This window comes from Gobio gobio (assembly GCF_949357685.1).
Source record: "Gobio gobio genome assembly, chromosome: 14".
NCBI classification, from domain to species: Eukaryota; Metazoa; Chordata; class Actinopteri; order Cypriniformes; family Gobionidae; genus Gobio; species Gobio gobio.
Genome location: NC_137107.1, coordinates 21921547 through 21944584, shown reverse-complemented (window position 1 = coordinate 21944584; position 23038 = coordinate 21921547). Strand labels below are relative to the sequence as shown.

General features: G+C 38.3%; 1 protein-coding gene across 2 annotated transcripts in view; it reads left to right on the top strand.

The window, feature by feature from the left end:
• ndst1b (N-deacetylase/N-sulfotransferase (heparan glucosaminyl) 1b) overlaps positions 1 to 23038 on the top strand; it is a 137448-nt gene that overhangs the window by 99149 nt on the left and 15261 nt on the right. For both annotated transcript variants that reach the window (XM_079835552.1, XM_079835553.1), the window contains exons 4-11: positions 4215 to 4688; positions 8081 to 8168; positions 8361 to 8515; positions 10720 to 10905; positions 13715 to 13843; positions 14580 to 14762; positions 18368 to 18464; positions 22682 to 22805. In XM_079835552.1, the coding sequence (XP_079691678.1) occupies positions 4215 to 4688; positions 8081 to 8168; positions 8361 to 8515; positions 10720 to 10905; positions 13715 to 13843; positions 14580 to 14762; positions 18368 to 18464; positions 22682 to 22805 (1436 nt within the window). The remainder of the gene's footprint in view (positions 1 to 4214; positions 4689 to 8080; positions 8169 to 8360; positions 8516 to 10719; positions 10906 to 13714; positions 13844 to 14579; positions 14763 to 18367; positions 18465 to 22681; positions 22806 to 23038) is intronic.

Sequence of the window (23038 nt, the reverse complement as noted above, 5' to 3'; positions counted from 1 at the left end):
AAAATTTAAAATGTACTGGAAAATGGTTGCTGAAAAAGAGTGGGAACCCTGAAGGTGGCTTACAAGTCTTTTAATAGCTTTTTGGAAATGGACTAATTATCTAACATGGTTCATGAATTGTTCAGTGTCAATGAAAGTTAAATGCTGATAAGCTTTGAAGGAGCCTTTGGCTTGGAAGTGTTGCTGTAACAATGGAGACAGGAATATGGGATTAGGGAGAGAAGGAGAGGCTCAGGGAAGTTATTGATTAAGGCCGGCCGCTGGTATGTGGAAAATCTTCCATCCACCCTTATTCTCCTAGTGCTGAGTGACATTACCACCTCTTGCAGTTTCATCTTGTTTCAGTGTGTTGCCAACAAAAAGGAACAGATGAAAATGTGAATGATTCATCAGACATCTCATGTGGACTGTGCATCTCTCCAGAGGGTCCCATTGCTACCTCTGGTGGCAGAATAATGGCTGTGTTTGGAGATGAGCAGGATGCAGGCCTCTCTCCAAATTGTAAGGCTCATTGTGTTTGTTCCACTCAGTGTGCAGTTTATCACCAATTGATCCAGCTTCACAGGGTCAGCTGGCCCGAGAGGAGAGTGGGCTGCATACAGATGAGTGTGAATGGTGTTCAGTGTTGTGCAAATTTTCTTCCAAACTGTAATACATTATAGATTACTTGTTACTGTTATTTAAAAGTAATTCTTTACCTTACAATATTACTCTCAGAATTGTAATGCGTTACATTACTCCTGTATTACTTTTGAGTTACTTTCACCAAAGTAACTACAGAAGTAGAACTTAACATTCTAAAATGACAAAATGTAGGCTACTAGAGCCTTTTACATCCAGTAGAAGGCGATATGATGTAGCATAATGACTGTATGCTATCCAGGCTACTAACAATATAGCATATAATTGGCAAAGTGAAGGCTCAAGACAATGCAAGAAAGGATGAATCACAAACTATCCAAATCTGTTCAAAAGTATGGTAGAGGTAAAGTGATTTTCTGGCAATATCTGGGAATAGCTTGGGTCTATTCATATTGGACACAACAGAACTGTATGTAAACTCTAATGCCATGACAAGATGCACATTTTGTTATTTTCTTATTCTTGTCATTATTTTATTCTCACAAAAAAACACAAAAAACCGCCATGCACAAAGTGCAAGAGTTTTTTTTTTTTTAATTGCTAGTGCTATTTTGCGACGTCGACATCAAAATTGAAGCTAAATATAATTTATTTAAACACAAGACATTAGCCTGAACACTTTGCAATGATAACATTCTTCCGCTTATATTTTATTTATTCTCCCACACTGCTTGATCCACAACAATCTGATTTCCCCAATAAGAATCCTCTGTAAAGTTACACTGAATTATTTCACGTAAATTAGTCACAAACGCTAACACACAGTAGGATTTTTCGATGCTGTAGCATGGATCGATAGATATAGCTATAATTTTGCGCTACGGTAGGAAAATCTGACAAGGTAGGACAAATCGACAGAACACAGTCATTTCTCCCTTGGGTTTTAGGTTTGGGGAAGGGGAAAAAATTCCACCCCCATCCAAACTTTTAGGATACCGGGTATCAGATTTGCACACAATCCATATGCACAACACTTCATGTTTCCCTCGCTCGAAAGCTTGACAGACCTTCCGCGCCTAGTTATGGTTACTAAGCCACGATTGGCCTGTGGCGGTATTCAGGCGTGACTTAGCGAAGGGTCAATTATGGAAAATGGTGTCTTTTTCTAACTACAGAAGCGCTGTATTGCTGGACGCTTACAAACAATGTAGAAAAAAAATGGCAACACATATTTGCTTTGCAAGTGTTTGATTTGACGACAACGTTTTCTCTTAGCAACCAAATTGAGGATATGCTATGCTACACACACTACATATTTATGGGTTTAAACTAGGGCTGTCAACGTTAACACGTTAACGCATGCGATTCATTTAAAGTCCTTAACGCGTTAAAATAATTTAACATAATTAACGCAAATAAATTACAGAAGTACGTGAAGCTGCGTCTTTAACATAGTTTTTTGTAATTATATGATCTTAGAAGTCAGGAGTTTATCACAATCACACTGAGCATCTACAGGCAGCACATGTAACCCTGATAGGAGGGAATTTCCATTTTTCTAAATCTTTAACCCGATTCTGCTTCTCTGTTTGTGATCAGGCCATTTTAAGCCGTTAAACTCTGGGAAAGTTTTCAGTGATCCAGTAGTCAAATTAATTCAAACAGTCCAAAACAGCGCTAATGTAAAGAAGACCAGGCTGATAAGGCTACATCAGACATATCAGAGAGAATAGACTTTTTAGTGAATTATTCATTCCAGTGTGTGCTTTGCTTTTAAACACGAGCTCTGTCATATTCTGCGATTGTTTCTGAAGAGCGCAATTTTGGGGTCGTACAGTAAGCGTGTGAGAGTCTGTTATATTGATGCTCAAACCGTGTATGTGCTCGCTCTCGATCACTGATCGCACACTGCATTTATGTACAGGTACAGACACAGTACATTTGTGTTGTTTCCACACACACTCAGGAAGGATAATGTTTGATTTGTCATGTGTACGTTAGTGATGTCCGCGAACGAATCGTTCTTTTGAACCGGTTCTTTTTAGTGAACCGGTCGAACCAGTTCACCAAATTGGACTGAAGCGTTCCAAACAGTTCGCATCTCTAGTAAGCACTAATCCACACATTTCTAAAGTTATTCACTTCAGCTGATATACTGATATACTGAGCATGCGTGCAGCAGCATAGTGAGCGACGATGTTGTGTTTAGTAATCGTAGGTTTATGCCGTCAAAGCATAAACTCTGTAGTCTCTGTGTGGTTCTGTTCGGTATCGCAGCTTGACTCGTCTACATTTAAATTGACATTGACAATGAAAACAATCTTGTTGTTGTTGCTCTGTACACGTACTATACACTGTGAATTCTGTAAAGTTTTGTCATGGATGCTTAGGTGTGTATAAATGTATTATATAATAGAATTATATGGACTCCTTATATTTGGTGATTTTGTGTCCTTTTGGAGGCTCCAATGATCCTTGAAGCTTTCAGAAAATACAGTTTTGTAAGAATCACCCTTCAAGCTGATTGTTTACTTTGGATATAGCAAATCATGACAAAATTAATGTGTTTAATAAGATAAACATATGCTTAAAGGGTTAGTTCACCCAAAAATGAAAATTCTGTCATTAATTACTTACCCTCATGTTGTTCGACACCCTTAAGACCTCCGTTCATCTTCGGAACAGAAATGAAGATATTTTAGTTGAAATCTGATGGCTCTGAAAGGCCTCCATTGGCACAATGGCACTTTACACTCTCAAGGCATCATGAAGCTTCGAAGCGTTATGAATCAGTGAGCCGAATCATGATTCGGATCGCGTGTCAAACCGCCAAACTGCTGAAATTTGGCGATCCAAACTGCTGATTCGACTCGCTGATTCATAACGCTTCGAAGCTTCATGATGCCTTGTTTTGAAATCGTCATCACTATGTAAGTCGTTATTTAGGGGTTTTTTTGCGCACAAAAACTATTCTCACCGATTCATAAAGTTATTTTAGAACCACTGTAGTGAGATGGACTTTGTAACGACGTCTTTAGTACCTTTTAAGGGTCTTGAGAGTGTAAAGTGCCATTGTGCCAATGGAGGCCTTTCAGAGCCATCAGATTTCAACTAAAATATCTTCATTTCTGTTCCGAAGATGAACGGAGGTCTTACGGGTGTCGAACGACATGAGGGTAAGTAATTAATGACAGAATTTTCATTTTTGGGTGAACTAACCCTTTAATTTCACGGTAAGCATGCGATTAATCGCACAACAAATGTGCGATTTAATCGCAATAAAAACATTCTGTTGACAGCCCTAGTTTAAACTTGTTTTTTCCAAGTTGGAATCTCACTTCAAGTGGAGTTCCATTGCACTTTTCCAAGTAGGAAGTTGGAAACTCAAAGTCTTAGCTGTTAGAAAAATTGGTTATTTACAAAAAATTATGACGTCACAGCCGTGAGTATATTAAATATGGATAATGGTCTTGTAAAACAAAATTATGACTGACTAAAAAAGTATGAATGGGTGAAGAATAAAATGCTGACACCTGAATGTGAATATGACCCCTTTCAATTGGATTATGATTATCTTCTGTTTTACCAATCCTTTCTCATCTGCTCTTTCTTCTTCCAACACTTCATGAAAGGCTAATGAGAACAGTTTGCAGAGTGCCCAGCTCAAGGGCTTTCCTCTCTTCCTGCACTCCAATCTGGGTTTAAGGGACTGTAGCGTCAACCCCAAGTCTCCACTGCTGCTCATAACCAAGGCCCGGGAGGTGGAACATGGCCCCTTACCTGGAGACGATTGGACTGTCTTTCAGTCTAACCATACCACCTATGAGCCTGTGCTGTTAGCTCGGGGACGGAGTACAGAGGCTAGTGGAGCGCCTGGACCCCTTCATGCAGCCGTGGTTCAGGATTTGGGTCTTCATGATGGCATCCAGCGGGTACTCTTTGGCAACAACCTGAACTTTTGGCTGCACAAACTTGTGCTGGTGGACGCAGTGAGTTTCTTGACTGGCAAACGTCTCTCACTGGCTCTTGAGCGCTACATACTGGTGGATATCGATGACATCTTTGTTGGGAAGGAGGGCACACGGATGAAGGTGTCTGACGTCAAGGTGGGTGCTGTTTTGTTTGAATTTTTCTTTAATAAATGCTAATTTGTTTGCTAGTTTATCAACAATTCAATCGCATTTATACATTTTAAATGTGACTCAAGTGTCACTATATTAAGCCTGCTTAATATCTTGGATTATGGGCCATATAACCATGCTGTATACGTCCACTTAAAAATTATGCTCTCCTCCTATTTTCTTTATCTTATTACCTCTCTCACCCCCTCCTTGTCTGCTAATCCTTCCCTTGATCTTCGTGAGATTTTCGGACCAATTGACAGAAATGTCCTACCCTATTGGCCACTACGTCCTATGTTTTTTGATCACATATATGTATTTGTATGCTTCGAGAACTTTCTGTGATGTACTGAACATTGTGCTTGAATGTAACATTTCATGCATACATTAGCTAGCTTACATAGATGAAGTTTAGTTGAAATGGCAAGAATGATCCATCAACTGTTATGATTTAAATTGTATAATAATAATTCAATTATTCAACGATCTAATATACATTTAATAGGGGTGTGATGAGATCTCATGCCATGAGATCTCACAAAATTAAAATGTGACGAGATTTCCTGTCAAGGGGAAAAGATGTCTTGCGTGATATTGCCATGATTTCCTGTCGAGGTGTAATGCTGCGTTCACACCAAACGCGAATTGAGCGTCAAAATCGCGTCTACCGCGTCTAGTTTCACGCACGAACATTTTGAATGCATTCGCGCGTCCGCAGAGAATTGGACGCGCGTAGAAATCGAGCGTTTGAAGCGAAATTGATGCGCGTTCAAGGCACTCCAGGAGAAATATGTCATAAAACACCACTCTGCCTCTTTACATTTTCATTAAACATATATATTAAGCATTAATAGCCACACAAATGTGGTCCAGGCAACTGTACATTATCTTCACTACATGTATATTTAAATATCCTTAAAATATAAAGTTATGAAACTTCTCTTTGCCCTCAGTCAAAACGATTTGGCAGACAACAAATTATAGATTCATGAGAGCAAAGCTCGGCCGTTAGATCTACACAAAACGAACCACTACAGGACATCAGAGCCAGCGGCAGACACCAGAAGGACTGGCCGAGGAAAGGCTGCCTTCGCCGGGGTTATGAGCAGTGATTGCCCGGTGATCGCCTGGATCTCACAACTCCAAAAACACAAGATTATTTTTTTAAATAGGCGCTCTCTTTATAAATAAACCACAGATTTGAGCTTTAAACAACTACATTCCCACCTGAAAAAGTCTTAAAACTACATTTTGTGACACAATAGTACTATTTTTAATTTATGCAGGGTTTCTCATACACGTCACTTTACCACGTGACAGCAGCAAGCAGGCTCCTGATTGGTTAACGCGGCGCGAATTGACGCCAAAGTTCAAAATTTTCAACTCGGGCGTCAGACGCGAATTCGCTTCAAACGCGTGAATGCACAAAAGCACCATTCGCGTGTAACGCGCGTATCGCGCAAGACGCTCAATTCGCGTCCAATCCGCGCCATACGCGCGAACTGGACGCGCGAATGAGGCGGATTCGCGTCCTTCGCGCTGCGCTTCAACGCGCCTTTCCATTGACTTAACATTGAAATCACTCGCGCCAGACGCTCTATTCGCGTTTGGTGTGAACGCAGCATAAGGGTGAAGTTAGGATAGAATATGCCAACGCTACATTTACATACGCCTCCTCTGTCGTTTTGATTTTACTAGAAATAAAAACAATTTCAGGGGGATAGCGATCGCTTCAATTCCATCCAGCTCATCCAACAGGACAGGGTAACTGCCAGGATCGTTGCGGAGGATTCATTGCTCAACATAGGTGTATGACAAATGTCTTATCCTGTAAAATGCGTATTCAACACCACAGCTCCCTATTCATAGAGTATGCGCGATTGCGAAATTGAAAGCGAAAGTAAACGTGAGCGTGCCTTCAAATGCAATTTCAATACCCTGCTTTTTGAAAGCGGGTCCCTAATGCATGAGAAAATCTCCCAATATGAAAGCTATTTTAGGCTGGGCTGTGGAGTTGTATCCATTTCTTAGCTCTGTTAAATGCTTTAAGAAAAAATTCTCTATTTGCACTTTGATTATTGAGTACTTTGATTATGGTTGAACGTATTGTTTGCACTTAATATCTAAGATCAGTTTGTGGAAAGAGGTTCAGTTAGGAGGTCAAAAGTTGTAGAAGCTCATAAATCATGTGCAGTTCTAAGGTCTGAAGAGACAATCATACAGGAGAGAAGTCAGTCAGTTGAGTTTGTGGCAAAACCTTTTGTAGTGCTTGAGTATTGTCAAATGTACCTGCAGACTTTCTAGTTATGTATTTCATCATTGAGGATTTCTTCAAAATACTGTGTAAAAATCTCATCTCGTCTCGTTCTTGTGAGCTAAGTGTCTCGTCACACCCCTAACATCTAATATAATTTATTTCAATAAAATATGTTGCTAAAAATATTATCTTTTTGTGCTGGGACCTGTGTAACTGTCGGCAGGACAAGTGCAAATTTGAACTACTGGCTGACTGGACCAGCAGAAAACAAATCCTTATTTGTGAGCCCAAGAAAGAGAGGACTTAGAATGAATATGTACATAAGGGAACTAATTTAAACTGAGGAAATATACATTGAGGAAAAGAAGAAGAGGCCACACAAAAGGTATGGATGAAGACTCAGAAGGGGAAATACGTTTATATGATGCTAATCTGTGTGAAACACCTCAGAAGGAAAACATGAAGAAACTGTTTTGGTAGATCCATATAATTCACCAACTTTTCAAGGTATGACAACACTTTTCCTATGACCAGTAGTTTTTTTGTTTTTTTTTAAATACTCCAACCTCTGCTGTTCCTTTTCCAAATATCTCCTCTTCTTTCCATTTGGCTTTTTTATTTTATTATTTTTTTACGACTTTTCAAAGGGCATCCAAAGACTCGCCGCAAGCATGAATATTTCAAATGCAGTTTTCTGCATCCTTCTTGTGAATCTCTCATCTTCGGAGCGCCCCGATGCAGATGTTCAGCCGAGGGAAGGAATAGAAAGCAAACATAATCAAAGACGTCTTGTCTGTCTGTGGACCTCTGTGCAGTTAAATATGAATCAGGCTTTTGATTGAGTCACACTGGAGAGACAGGCAATCAAAAACAAGCACAGTAAACAAATCAAATGAGAGGCAGATGCAGAGCTAAATCTGAGAAGGGTAATGAAGCAAACGGAGGAGACAAACAGACAGCAGACATGTTTGCGCTGTCCCTCTAGCGCTGTTACGGTTGTGCGCATACGTGCGTTGGCGTATGCTAGCTATGTATCTCTTTTGAATGCGTTTTGTGTGTTTACTGACCTAGGGGTGTTTTGGCAACTTTTATTAAATTCCTAAACTCCTTTTTTCAAAAGGCACTTCTAGAGACGCAGAATGAACTCCGAACGCATGTGCCCAATTTCACTTTCAACTTGGGATTCTCTGGAAAGTTCTTCCATGCAGGTAAGTAAATATCACACTGTTAGCTTAGCAAAATGCTAACAACATACTCTTTTGGTGTCCTTGAGTGTTAGTAATCAGTGACTTGTGAGCTGGTTATGATGTTTTTTTTAATATAAATATATATATTTAAGGCAGCTTTTGAAATAGAGTCAAGATGTTCATCATTCGTGTCTGTATAATTTTATATTCCAGGCACAGATGAGGAGGATCTTGGAGATGACCTGCTTCTGTCCTACAGTAAGGAGTTCTGGTGGTTCCCCCACATGTGGAGTCATATGCAGCCACACCTCTTCCACAACCAGTCCGTGCTGGCTGAACAAATGCTGCTCAACCGCAAGTTTGCGGAGGTAAGCTCTAGAATAGATGATACAATCAAAAAGAGATTATCTGAGTGTTCTTGAATATTAAAGGGATAGTTCACCAAAAAATAATTTACTCACCCTCAAGCCATCCTAGGTGTATACGACATTCTTCTTTCAGACAAATACAATCCTAGTTATATTGAAAAAAATGTCCTGGCTAATCCAAGCATTATAATGGCAGTGAAGGGCAGCCCAAAATCTGAAGACTGAAGACAAAAGTGCATCCATCCATTATAAAAGTAATCCAAACGGCTCCGTGGGGTTAATAAAGGCCTTTTGAAGTGAATGGATGGGCTTGTGTAAGATAAATACCCATATTTAAAACTTTATAAAGTAAAATGTCTTGCTTGGGCCAGACCGCCGTCCATATTCAACTTGTGTAGAAAGCATAACGCCTCCGCAGTTCAAAACACTTAAGCTACGTCCAAAGTCATCGTCGCGCCAGTTACACTTTTGTCATAAGTTGAATATGGAAGACGATCCGCTGGAAGCTAGATATTTTACTGTATAATGTGTTAAATATGGATATTATTTTTACAAAAACCCATCAATTCGCTTCAGAAGGCCTTTATCAACCCCCCGGAGCTGTGTGGATTACTTTTATAATGAATGGATGCACTTTTTTGGCTTCAAATTTTGGCCTGCCATTCACTGCCATTATAAAGCTTGGAACAGCCAGGATATTTTTTTATATAACTCTGATTTGTATTTGTCTGAAAGAAGAATGTCATATACACCTAGGATGGCTTGAGGGTGAGTAAATAAAGGGGTCATTTAAATTTTTGGGTAAACTATCCCTTTAAGTCTGTATATCATTTTTGTTATGTTTTTTTATGAGATAAACCCCCTATTAGGGCTATCTTATTTATTAGATTATTTTATCTATATTTATGTCTGAAGATGTGTGTGTGTATATGTATGTGTGTGTGTGTGTATATATATATATATATATATATATATATATATATATATATATATATATATATATATATATATATATATTATATTATTATTATTTTTTTTTTTTTTTAGTTTTTTTTGTCTGAAAGAGAATTGTGCTATATTGATATTTTGTTTTAACATAACAGTTCCATTATACAGTCCATACAGGATTTTGCAGAGATTCTTTTGTGATTGATGCGTTGAAAATGCTTGATTTTGTGTTTTTTTTGGGGGGGGGGGTTATTTGGCTATGTATATTGCAAAACGTTTTTCTATTTTTTTGGGTTGGAAAACTACTTGAATTGGGAAGAACATGGTTCTTCTTTTAAACTACTACCTGTGAAAACATTATTTAATCACTTTCTATTTAAAAGGTACATCACAGACAACATTAAATACACATTTGTATTACTTTTCTGACATAAAGTACCATTAGTTTCTTAAATTTATAAAAAGAGAATGCTGAAAATAACAGTTCATAACAATAGAATTTCAATGTTTCATTTCATTTAAATTTAATAGTGTCCATTTTTGTTTTACTTAGTTTTATGTTAATCTGTCTTTTTGCAGTAACACAGAAAACAGTGATGCGCATTCGTCGCACTTTGAAACAGGCTTTGGCTGAATGCACGATGACATTTAATGACGTCACATGACACGTCTGGAGCCAAATTCTGTGGAAATTCTGCAGCAATTTCGAAAAAATGCTAAATTGCTTGCTTTTGCTTTAAATTCTGCACTGACAAAAAAATTGCGAAATCCTGGATGGACTGACTATATATGCAAGATTAGAATTAGTTTCCCTCAAATATATGATGGCTCACAGCACATTGTAAGTGCCTTGTTGGATAATTTTTGGGTTAAGATTAAGATTTGGTGTATCAATCCAAGCATGCTGTTTGAGATAATATTGCCTACAAGCCATGTGGAGGAGTTTGTGACTTTTTTTCTCTTTTGTTTAGCAAGATATTTTTGGCAGTAGCTGTCTCAGCAGTTTTAAAATGTGCAAACTTCAAAGTTAAGGTGTAATTCACATTAAATTAACACATCCCATTCAAATGCACACAGATTGTGGCATCAAAGGACAATTTTACACCATAAAATGATCAAAAACACTTACTTTCTCTTCACCAGAGATGTATACTTTTAGTGCATATGTCAGTTGCAATGAAGTCATGCACAATTAGTAATGCATATCCTGAAGCACAGCATATTTGACCATTAATGTGTTGTCTGTTCCCTTTTAGGAGCATGGCATTCCCACAAACATGGGTTATGCGGTGGCTCCCCATCACTCTGGAGTGTATCCCATTCATTTGCAGCTGTACGAGGCCTGGAAGAAAGTGTGGGGCATCAAAGTGACCAGTACAGAGGAGTATCCCCACCTCAAACCTGCACGCTTTCGCCGGGGCTTCGTACACAGTGGCATCAGTGTAAGAATGCTCAACTTTTATGCATTTAATGGATAAAGTGAAGATGATAATGTGGGAAAAATAGGAAGAAATGGTTTGTGAAATAACAGACTTGAACCTGCATCCCTGGGGCTAACATGTTGCAAAACATATGCACTACCAATGCACCAAGGCCCAAATTTTTGTAGATAAAAACAGATTGCGCATTTTTATTGAGCTGTAGCCTGTACAGCTGTATGTTGAATTCTTATTCTGGCTGGAATCGGTACAATAAACCCCAGGCTATTTTGTATACGGTTTGAGCTTTGAATCCCAGCAGGGGGTTAAGGGCAAACTGTTTGTGAAAGTAAAAAATTTTTTTTTTTATCATTTGTACATCGCTTCAGGGGACAACAGAGAAGAGAGTATGACAAAAGCTTGCTGAATCATGACAGAGCGGTTTCTGTGTGAGTGTAAGGATGCATTGGCCGTGATGGGTAGAAAAAAATCATCTTGGGAATCATAAACTGCAGCTTTTTTTTCTCTAAAGACACACATCTTACATTTCCTCAAGCTGACATACATTTATTATCCAATGTTCATATCAGGGAACGATAAACGAGCATGAGGAAACGGCCGTCTCATCATACATGCATGATGTAAAGAATGCGTTCAGAATGGCGGAAGAATGACTAAAAAAGCACATTTAGTATAAATCATCTCCATTCTACCATCACTGGCTGTCAAATAAGATCATGTATGCAGATGTGTGGGCCACGTCATTCCTCCTTTTGTTTGAGAAAAAACATTCCTTCAACTCATTCAACTCTGGTAAAACGTCCTCCAGTTATTGTAGGCTACTTCATTTTTCAACATTGAAGTCATACAGTCATTCTGTTCCATTCCAGTCTTAAGTGGCTCTCAAATGAGATTACGTAGTATGGGTGACTAAATACAATATTTTTATTTTTTTTAACAACAGCAAGTAAAATCACAGTGGGGTCAGCGCATGCTGAGGCGCACAGTGCGCAGAAGTTGCCAACTTTCTGCAGAGTCAATAGCTACATGGATTATGATGTGGGGTTGTTTTTCAGGGGTTGGGCTTGGCCCCTTAGTTCCAGTGAAAGGAACTCTTAATGCTTCAGCATACTAAGACATTTTGGACAATTTCATGCTCCCAACTTTGTGGGAACAGTTTGGGGATGGCCCCTTCCTGTTCCAACATTACCCCTTTTCCACCAAGGCACTGCTGGTGCTAGTTCGGAGCCAGAGCCTAGTTTCAAATCGGTTCTTTGTGTTTCCACACCCAAAGCCCCAGCTTTGAGCCAGGAAAGTTGGTTCTTAAGTAGCACCAAAACATTGCTGGGCTAGAACAGGACTAGAAGTAAGAACCGATTACGTCACCAGCGCCTGACGTCAACAAGCGGGGTCAACAAGACGAACACAAACTTGAGTTCCGCCATTTTTGAAATAGCAGCTAATGGCATAGATATCCATAAAAAAGGCCTTTTATTATGGATATCTATGGCTAATGGAGCTAACAGCTGCTGCTCGTTTGTAATCTCCGTCTATACAAATTACGGCGAACTGCATGAATGCGTTGGATTCGCTGTGTTTTCGTTGTGTTTTGATGCCGATGTAGGATCGTAAAGCCATGCGAATCAATAGTAACGCAACGTTTGCATTGTTGATGGAAGGCTTGTTCGCAGCGGTGCTGTGCAGAGACCGATCGCCGTATGATAACGAGTACAGCGAGAGCATATGACTCCTTATGCTTTTGATTCACTCATGCGTTTTTTTAAAATATCATACATGGATCGGTCTGCGCAGCGCCGATGCATCTCGAACAAGCCTGGTGTGTTTGTGTTTCCCGCTGACCAGGGTTGCCAGGTTTTCACAACAAAACCCGCCCAATTGCTACTCAAAACAAGCCCAATCGCGTTTCAGGGGGGCTTCCCCGGTAAAAATTACATTTGGGGGTAAAATATGGGGTTTTTTTGGCATGGTTGCCTACTAAAATTCACATTCCCGGGGCTAAATATCACATAATTGGGGTCGCTTCAACCCGCGGACATGAAAAATAGCCTGCGGCAACAGTGATGAAGTAGCCCAATTCCGCGGGAAAACCGTGGACTTGGCAACACTGCCGCTGCCTTGTTAGCGTTGCTGAGAAAGATGAGACGTATACAGTGACGTAAGACCTGGCCCTGTTGTGGCTCTCAGCATGTGGAAAAGCAAACGGTTCTTAGAAGGCTCCTCAGTCGAACCAACTATGAACTGGGACTAGCTCTGGCTCTGAACTAGCACCCAGTTCATTCTGGTGGAAAAGGGGTACATGACTACGCACCAGTGCATAAAGCAAAGTCCATAAAGACATGGATGAGCGAGTTTGGTGTGGAGGAACTTGACTGACCTGCACAGAGTCCTGACCTCGTCCCCATAGAACACCTTTGGGATGAATTAGAGCGGAGACTGCGAGCCAGGCCTTCTCGTCCAACATCAGTACCTGACCTCACAAATGTGCTTCTAGAAGAATGGAAAAAAATTCCCATAAACACACTAAAGCCTTCCCAGACGAGTTGACGCAGTTATAGCTGCAAAGGGTGGGCCAACTCCATATTAAACCCTACGGATTAAGAATGGGATGTCATTAAAGTTCATGTGCATGTAAAAGCAGGCATCCCAAAACTTTTGGCAATATAGTGTATGAGTAGAGTATATGATAAAAAGAAATTGTTCACATTTTTTATGTCACAGATCTGTATATATGGCTCTTGTTGTAAATGCAATTTAAAATCGACTATATTAAATAAAAAGATTACATACTGAGAGAAAGGTCTTTGTTTTTCAGGTGTTACCCAGGCAGACCTGTGGTCTATTTACTCACACCATCTTTTACAATGAGTATCCTGGAGGCTCGAAAGAGCTGGACAAACTCATAAATGGAGGAGAGCTTTTCCTCACTGTCCTCCTCAACCCAGTAAGTATTGATTGTATATTTTATCATGTCTAAACCAGTGTGTGAATCCACCAATGACTTTGGGGGCATGATCTTTTGGGGTTTATAAGAAAAATGTTAAAAAACGATTCACTGAAAATCTTTCCTGTACACTGTAGCTCTCAGATTGTATTTGCACATGCGCAACATGTTTAAACGTGCCATATTTCCATGGAGGATTGAGAGTAGCATATGTATTATTAACCTTAAAAATAGTTTAAAATATTAACTCTGAAATTATTTTAATTATTGGTGCATTTAATGAAAGATGAATTGATAAATATAGAACTCGGAATCTACTATAGATCTCAAAATGTCTCGCAACCCAAAGAAACCAATACTTTTATTCAGCAAGGATGCGTTCAATTGATTAAAAGGGACAGTAAAGACATTTATAATGTTACAATAGTTTTCTATTGCAAATAATGCTGTTTTCTGCTGTTATTAATCAAAGAATCCTGAAAAATACGAAGAAAATACGGTTCCCATACAAATTTAGCAGCAAATTTAACATTGATAATAAGAAATGTTTCTTGGGCATCAAATTGAATGATTTCCGAAGGATCATGTGAGTAATGATGCTGAAAATTCAGCTTTGACATAATTTTTTAAAATCCCAAACATCGTCCTTCAAAAGGAGCTCAATAAGCGGCTGAAACTGTAGGATAGCTGGGCCTTCATGACTTCTTACACCTTTTTTTTTTTTTTTTTTAACCAGATCAGCATTTTCATGACCCACCTGTCCAACTACGGGAATGATCGTCTTGGCCTGTACACTTTCAAGAACCTGGTGAAGTTCATACAGATGTGGACCAACCTGAAACTGCAGACTCTCCCACCTGTACAGCTGGCACAGAGATATTTCCAAATCTTCCCTGAAGAGAGGGACCCCATCTGGCAGGTAACAAAGGAGCTCTGTTGGGGGTCTGTTTTGTCCTGGGATCATTATGGGAAACAAATACAACTTAATTTAGTGAGAGTGGATCAGCGGAGGTTGAGAGTGTTGAGCGCCTTTGCCGTAATATGTGGCGAAAGGTTTCGTATGGCTGTCTGCACATTTACTCTGATGTACAAAGAGTGAAAATGGTTTTCCGTGTAGCCTGCCAGGAAATCAGAGAATGCTATTTTTGAAATTGGTTCCTATAATTCAGTTGAAAGTTAGAGGCGATGCAGAAGATCTGTCTTTCTCTCTGTGTCGCTTCCCCCACCCCCCGCCTGCTCTCCCCATTTCAATTTATCCAGCTTCTTTATTTCTTGTCTCACTCTTTCTAACTCTGTTGTTTTGTTTCACCCTTAGAGAAAGAGAAAGTGGGTGCCTGAAAGCTCTAAATCCCTCTTTTGATCTCTCTCGTTTCCTGTCAAGGTTGAGGTCTCATCTTTTCTGTCGGCTCTCCAGCGTTCCACAGCTTGCCTTGCTCTGAATAATCTTCTTTCTTCTGCAGTTGTTTTCCCAAGAAATCTGCAAAGCTGCTGTTACATGCAGAGGAAATATACAACTTGGAAAGAGTTTAGTTTTTTTATTTTAGACTTAATACAACATGGTTCTGTCCCAAAAACTCTGTCTACGTCCTACATGGGCAGCTATCTTCCAAGGTAGTAACTAGGGTGGGAAATTAACATCTCGCTCTTCAGGTAATTTTGCCTGTGGCAGATGACCTGTTTTGGTTTAAACATGATATACCGGGCGATATACCGGTAGAAATTTGTCAACCGGTAGAGATTTTGGACTATCGTCTCTATTGTGGTTGCGTTCCTGTGACGTTGCTGTGCTACGTGGACAAGAATGCTTATCATTTGTATGCGTTTTTAAGCATTGCGGTTTAAAAACAGGTGATTTTAAACCGTTCAAGCTGCAAAAGTCAAATTACAGTATGTGTCTGAGAGACGAGCTCACGTGAAGCTGCTGCTAATAGAGCATGTAAGAACTGAATGGTTAAATACACGGAGCGGTGTCAAAGTGCTTTCAAGCGCCACCAGCTGGCTGTTTTCAGAAGAGCAAAAATGCTGGCTAAAAATGCTTTGGTGGACACACGATAATTGAATATGTACTGTTAGGCATATGGCCAATTAGTCTCTTTTGCATTTATGCAAAATACTGGAGCCAAACCTGAGAAAGAAGTCCAGAAGATTCCACAGCATTCCTGGCCACATCATTTGCAGTTGTAACTCATGGGGTGGGGATTATGCTAATTATGAATGAGCGTGGAATTCATTAATATACACACATTTAACTACTGAATCCATGATATATGAAGCGTTTGTGAATCTGGAGGAGAGTTTTTGTAAAAGGTCCATTTTACGCGCAAATTACTCAGAATTTGCTCATATATTTACAAAAGTTCTAGAATGAGACCCATTAACCACTTCAGCTCTGCACCCCCTCACCGACCCACCTGTGGGTCCAATATTGCATCATCATAATCATTTGAAAAAATCTAAATAAGTTGTACAGCACAAAACTAGACATATATGGTATCGTTTGAAAGATTAGAACCTCATCCGCTTTCTTGATAACCTTATCACTTTTGCATTTATGTTACATAGAAAAAGATAATAAGGTCTGAATTTGACCCCCCCGCAATGACCCCCCCTTGAGAAAAAACATGAATAATATTAAATTTCATATTTATATCACACAATCTCACCAAAAATAGACAAGTCATATATCAAATGAAAGCTCTTTTATTTCACCGATCCAACACTTTACAGTAACGTTATTATCAAAAGAATCAATATTTTCGATTTCCTAGCGGCTATGGAAAATCAATGGAGATGAGGAGGAGTTATTAGATAGTTTGCACAGATTAATCTCAATAACTTTTTTTTGGAAGGAGATGTCAAGAAAATTCTTTTTTCCCCTATTTACTGACACCTAGTGGAATCCACAGAAACTTTCTGAAGGGAAGAAGACCAAACAGATTTAAAATTATAGATTTTCAAATAACAAATTAATTAAAAAATAAATCAATGACTTTCATGCCCCCAAAAAATAAAAATATGACTTTTTATATATGTTTATCATAAAATTGTGAATAAATACAATATAATATGCAATATTCCACCACTGTGTTAAAATTTAGAGTGTTTTGTGTAAAATGAGACCATTTTTAAATTCAGATATGCCTTATTCTCTAAAAAAATCTAAATATGCTGCAGAGCTGAAGTGGTTAAGACTAAAAATACTCTGCACACCCAAATAGTGAGTAATAGTGCATTTTTTTTAAAACTAAAACCGTAAAATTGAGTACTATGACCTAACTTAAAATTCATTGTTTTATTTTTTATTTTTATTTTTTTAAACAAAAACCCACATGACCAGCCTGTCTAATTAATTGTGGTATTGTACCATCTTTATTAGCAGGGTATTGCTATACCTTTCTAGTACCGGAATATCATGCAAAACTAGTAGTGTATATTTATAATTCACATTCTGTTCGCAGTCCATAATGTTGTATGTATTTTCTTACTGAACACGTCTCAGTGCATTTTTGATATTTTGGAACAGCCTTCGGATTGTGCCTACAATGGCTGAAAGTGCTGTCTTAGTAGGCAGATCGCTAGGTTTCGGAACAGAGCTCATGTTTACTGTTACCATAAACTGTGGTCCCATGAGTACATTAGTAATAAATTCACAAATGTGTTATTTCAGTGTAATATTCTTTTTAGCACTGGCGTGTACTCGAGCAAGACTCTTCGGTCATTAGTGCCGGGGCGCTAGCTGTTTATCTCCTCATTAGGACAGACAGGTGTTTGATTGCGGGTGGTTTTTCCAGTGTTGATGCACCGTTTGACCATCTTGCATTCGTGCAAGAGTTTAATTAAGAGGCAAGGGTTAAAACTATTAATTTATTACCACCGTTGCTGCATCTTCAGCTGTGATGGAGGAAGAGCTCAGAATTGCTGCTGCAGGACATCTTTCTCCTGAGATGCTTCACAGCACTTGACAGGGGTTGGTTTATGCCTCTGACTTTTATCTGGTGAATCCCATAAAACGGCCACCTCTGGGATGTTGTGTTTAAAGGCTAAGTCTGAATTAATATAAAATCTGCTTGTTATTGGACTCTGCTGATGTGTTATAAGATATTTGACATGCTTGACTAGTTTGTTTTAGTTTGGCTGGATAACAGCCATCCCTCCATAATGCGCTTTTTTTTTTTTTCTTTTGCTGATGTTAAATCCGAGTCCAAGCTCTCAGGCTGCATCCTAATTCCTATATTTCCTGAGCATGTCCTAAACCTTCGGACATCCTACTTAATTTCTTTATTTTTGCAGGGAATATGCATATCGGGACATGGGTTACATCTTGCCTTGAGTAATTTGGTGAAACTCCAAGATTTTCATATTCATGCTGGCTGGAATGAGAACAATTTCTCCAGTTTCTTCATAATTTCCCGCTGGTTATTGAGGCACGGCGATAGACTCGCTGCTGTGTTTTTTATTGTGAAGGTGCTCATTTCAGTGATGTATGGGTAATACTTCACTTCAGCTTATTTCTTACCGTTACAGGACCCCTGTGAGGACAAAAGACATAAAGACATCTGGTCTAAGGAAAAAACCTGTGACCGTTTCCCCAAGCTGCTTATCATTGGACCTCAGAAGACTGGTGAGTGTTTTCTGCTCGCTACACATCCACACATGTATGCACTTGCACCATCTAGCTGTGTTGGCCAGATAAGTTCGCTTATTAAAATCAATCCAATGTTTACTTATTATTCTAATAATAAGATACTTGCGCATTCCTTTATGTATGACTTAATGTATGACAGAAATTTGAAGTGCTAACCATGGCGATTTCAGTTAGGATCAACTGGCTAATGTTTTGTTGACCTTAAGACGAAGTCAGATGAAGTTACTTTATAAACAAATGCTTGGTGACAGCATCTCTGGGTTCTTCTGCAGTACAGAGCTGTGTAATACGTGGCGCTCACATATTAATAAGTCTGGGGAACAATTTCTTAATTCATGGCCACAATGTAGTATATAGACCTATTTCAAGTCAAGTCAAATTTATTTGTATAGCGCTTTTCACAATACACATAGTTTCAAAGCAGTTTCACAGAAAGTCATATAATGCTTTGATATGGAGCAATTTTAAGACTAGGCGATATGAGATTTAACTATATTGTATTTATTAATTTATTTAGCAAATAAATCGTTGCCAGAAGAGCATGAAATTACTGGCATTAGTGAGCACGGGAGAGATATGTTCTATAGGCTGATATAGTAGACTACATTTTCCGCCAGGGCTCTGTAATTTTAAACTAGCTCTTCATTAATTTAGGCTTCTTCATATTTCCATCAGGATAGGTAGATAAGCACAAACTTGGGATCTTACACAAATGATGATAATTCACTTTTTTCAGTGTGTATTTCATATGAATAAAAGCCTAAATTCATTATGTTCATCATATAAAGCGATAGTCTCTTCCAAGAATTGTGACTAAACTGCTTGATTCACATCTTGATTTATGAATGTCTTGAAGCATCAAAATGGTAGTTGCATAGTCTGTCAATGGAGGGACAGAAATCTCTCAGATTTAATTTGTAACCACCAGAACAATGTTATATATTTTGTTGACTTGTGTACTTACATTATCCCAAATGTTTCCAAGAATGTTTCAATCCAGAGAAATAAGCTATTTTAACCAGGACACAGAGCGTGTCCGTGCGTCGCCTATCAATGACATCATACCCGCGTTACACTCGATTTCCGTATTTTATTTTGTAGAAACCATGGAAACACCAAAGACGCTTTAATATATTATGCATTTTATTAGACAGGTGAGCAACTGTTTGGATACATTAATTGACAGAAAACTAATCATTGTTATATAGCTCAACAGTTAGTCTTTCTTGATTTACCGCGAGTACCATGTTTTATCATGCTTAATATTGATCTAGCTTACTGCAGCGTGCAACAAGTGTCTCATAGTAGCCGCCAAGCGACCGCACAGAGTAGCGTTTTAACATAACATATGATGATACAGCACTGTGCTACCCCAAATACACATGACCGGAAGAAGCGGAAGCGGCCGTCTACGGCATAATAAAAGCTCAGCGAAATCAAGGCGTCATCAAGCTACACCTTCGTTTCGAATAAGCGACCTCTAGCGGCGAAAAATTACATATTGTGGCTTTAAGCAATAAATGTTCATATCTCTTCTCAGCTGGATATTTTTATTTATTTTTACTTTTTATGTAGTTTTATGCACAAACTAAATAACTCGTTTTGTAGCTTATTGATAAAAAATAATCAATATAGGCTATATTTCTCTATAATCCACAGGAATCACTGTAAAATGGAACTATATTTTACTGAATACACCTTAGCTTTTGTTTAGTAGTCAATTATAATCATCACTTGATAAATACTGTAGTATTAATCCAGTATACTATAGTATTAAAAGTATTAACACAGTAAAGATCTCTTTTACTCGCCTACTTAATTGTCCAGATTTACAGCTCCAAGTGATGTTTTTTTTTTTTTTTTGGCTAGTTATGCAGCTATAGCACTGTACAATGAGAGCTGATCATTGAAACTGATTAACAGTTTATAAAACGCACACATAATGGGGGGCTGGATACATAAATAATTTGATTTTTAATACCTGATGTCACAGATCTACGTGTTAACCCATTGACACGTATTTTTACTATAAAATAGGAACCTTTAAAAATTGTAACAATGTAACAATTACTTGGTACCAAATGCTAATAAAATGTTTTCATGGCAAACATATTTGGGCCTATATATTGGTTTTGCATGTAAGTAATGCAAGTCAAGCACTGGATAACAAATCAGCTGCGTTTGTGTTCGTTCAATGTCGTGTTTGTGAATTACATTTTGTTCTGATCCACCGATCCTGATGGGAATATGAAGCCAAGTTAATAAAGCACTTAGGTAAAACAGCTCAGTTCAGCCTGAAGAAACCTGGGGCCTGTACCATGATGGTAGTTTAACAAACTCAGGGTTACAGGATTAGTTTTGAGTTGAAAAACCAAACCAATCTATTCAGGCTTTGTTGGTCCCCAGTTGCTGATCATCAGCTTTCTCTGTCAACTCAGGCTTTGATCCTGAGTTTAGGAGTTTAGCTGTGACATCAGTAGTGAACAGCCAATCACATGCTGTGGATCAGTGAAACTGAGATTAATTTCTCTCTTCTGCAGAATATTACATGATTGAAAAATATTAAGAATTTAAACAAATTGACAGGAAGAAAAGAGCCGTCTATGAAAGAGGATAACTTAAAGAAATATATTATACGTCAATGCAAGTAAAAGTTATGAAGTTAGTTTAGTTGATATATAGAGAGAATTGAACATTTAAGATCACATGTAGTCATTTTTATAGTTTTATTTATTGATTTTAAAGCTTATTTGTATGACCTTCATATAGGCTATTAATATTAATTTTAACTAAGTGCCTATTAATGATTGATTAACTAAAATATATAAGGGTATAATTACATAAATGATATCTAAATCATTCAAAATTATTATTATTATAAATAAGCATTATTAAAAGCCAGACGCGTTAGTCTTTAAAAACCATTTGCTATAGTGACCTTTAATTTGGATAGAAACAGAGGGAGTGACTTTATTGCATCAGAGGCGTGTCACTTTGCTCACAGCTGATTGGTCCAATTTCAGTTTGAGATGTCTTATCCAGAACATAACCTGCCCTGGAGCAGGTTAGCCGTGGAGAGTAAGTTACTATGGAGATGAACACGGCTAAAAGCCAAACCACTTTAGTGGTACCTAAAACCCAGGATTGGCACAAAATAAGCTTTAACATATCTGGCTAGCCAGCTAAACCGGCTTCATGGTATAGGCCCCTGGAGGTGCCGTCACCCCGTCACCAAGCATTCGTTTATAAACAATAACTTAATATATTCTGTGTCTTAAGCAAAATATAACATTAGCGAAAAGATTCTAATTAAAGTTACAATGGTTACTAAACTGGTAAGATATGATTTTAGCAATTAATATTTTCCACCCCATCATCTAGACTGCACTCTGGAGTACTAGTGGTAATGGTTAACAAACCCACTTGAAGGTGCGTACCGCCACCTACTGCGTGATCGCTTACATAAAGTAAAGGATCGGGCTCAGAGTAGCCGATTACCGATCAGTTAAAATCAGTTTCTAAATTTATTAGGGGTGGACATGCAGTAGGTATGCTTAAATTGTTTTATATATATATATATATATATATATATAATATATATATATATATATATATATGAATGCCCAGTGCCCTTGATTTAAGTGTGCACAGGGTTGAGAGAGTTTTATATCCTGTACAGTCTCATAGCAGATGAATGCAGGCTTTCGCAAAGCTTTCTTCTGCAACCCGGGCTGCTCCTCAGTAAATGTGAATTTCAGTTTTACAGCGTTGACTAATTAAACTTCTAAAGATGTCTTCGGGGAGCAATAGCCCTCTCTTAGAGTGGGTAGTAAAACGGCTGTGTTAATCCTCTCAATAAAAGTTAGATTAGGGGGTTGGGCCTTAGAGTGACTTTATTTTATTTATTCAGTTATTCTTTTTTTTATTTTGTACTGTTATTACTTCACTTCTCAGGCTTACATATTAGCTTACAGCATAATTTCAGTAAACTTTCAGTGAACCTTTATTATTGCATCTTAAACAAGACATTTCCTGCCTTTTGCTCAAGTTAACTCTGGGTTTATACTTCATATGAACTTATAATTACTTCTATAGCTCAAAAGCAGAATGAGGTCCAAAAGTCTAAGACCACAAGTGAACGTGATGATGTGACAGTAAACCTGTTCACTCACTGCCGTCTTGTGTCTGTTCAGGAACTACTGCTCTCTATCTGTTTCTGGGCATGCATTCCGATTTGACCAGTAACTACCCCAGCAAGGAGACCTTTGAAGAAATCCAGTTCTTCAACGGCCGAAACTACCACAAAGGCATTGACTGGTATGTGGCGATGTTTTAAACATAAAAGTTCCCACCATACTTTTAGCTTTGTTGGCTGCTGTCTCTTTGGGATCATGCATGATTTAAAGGCTCCATGAAATAAACATTTAAAAAAATTTAGTTTTGTGTCTTTTAGTCCATATCTGTTGTTAGCTATGAGTACAGGTAAGAGTTGACCAAGTAAACATTTATGAGATTGAACTAACTATAACTATAAAGTTTTAATAATCGTT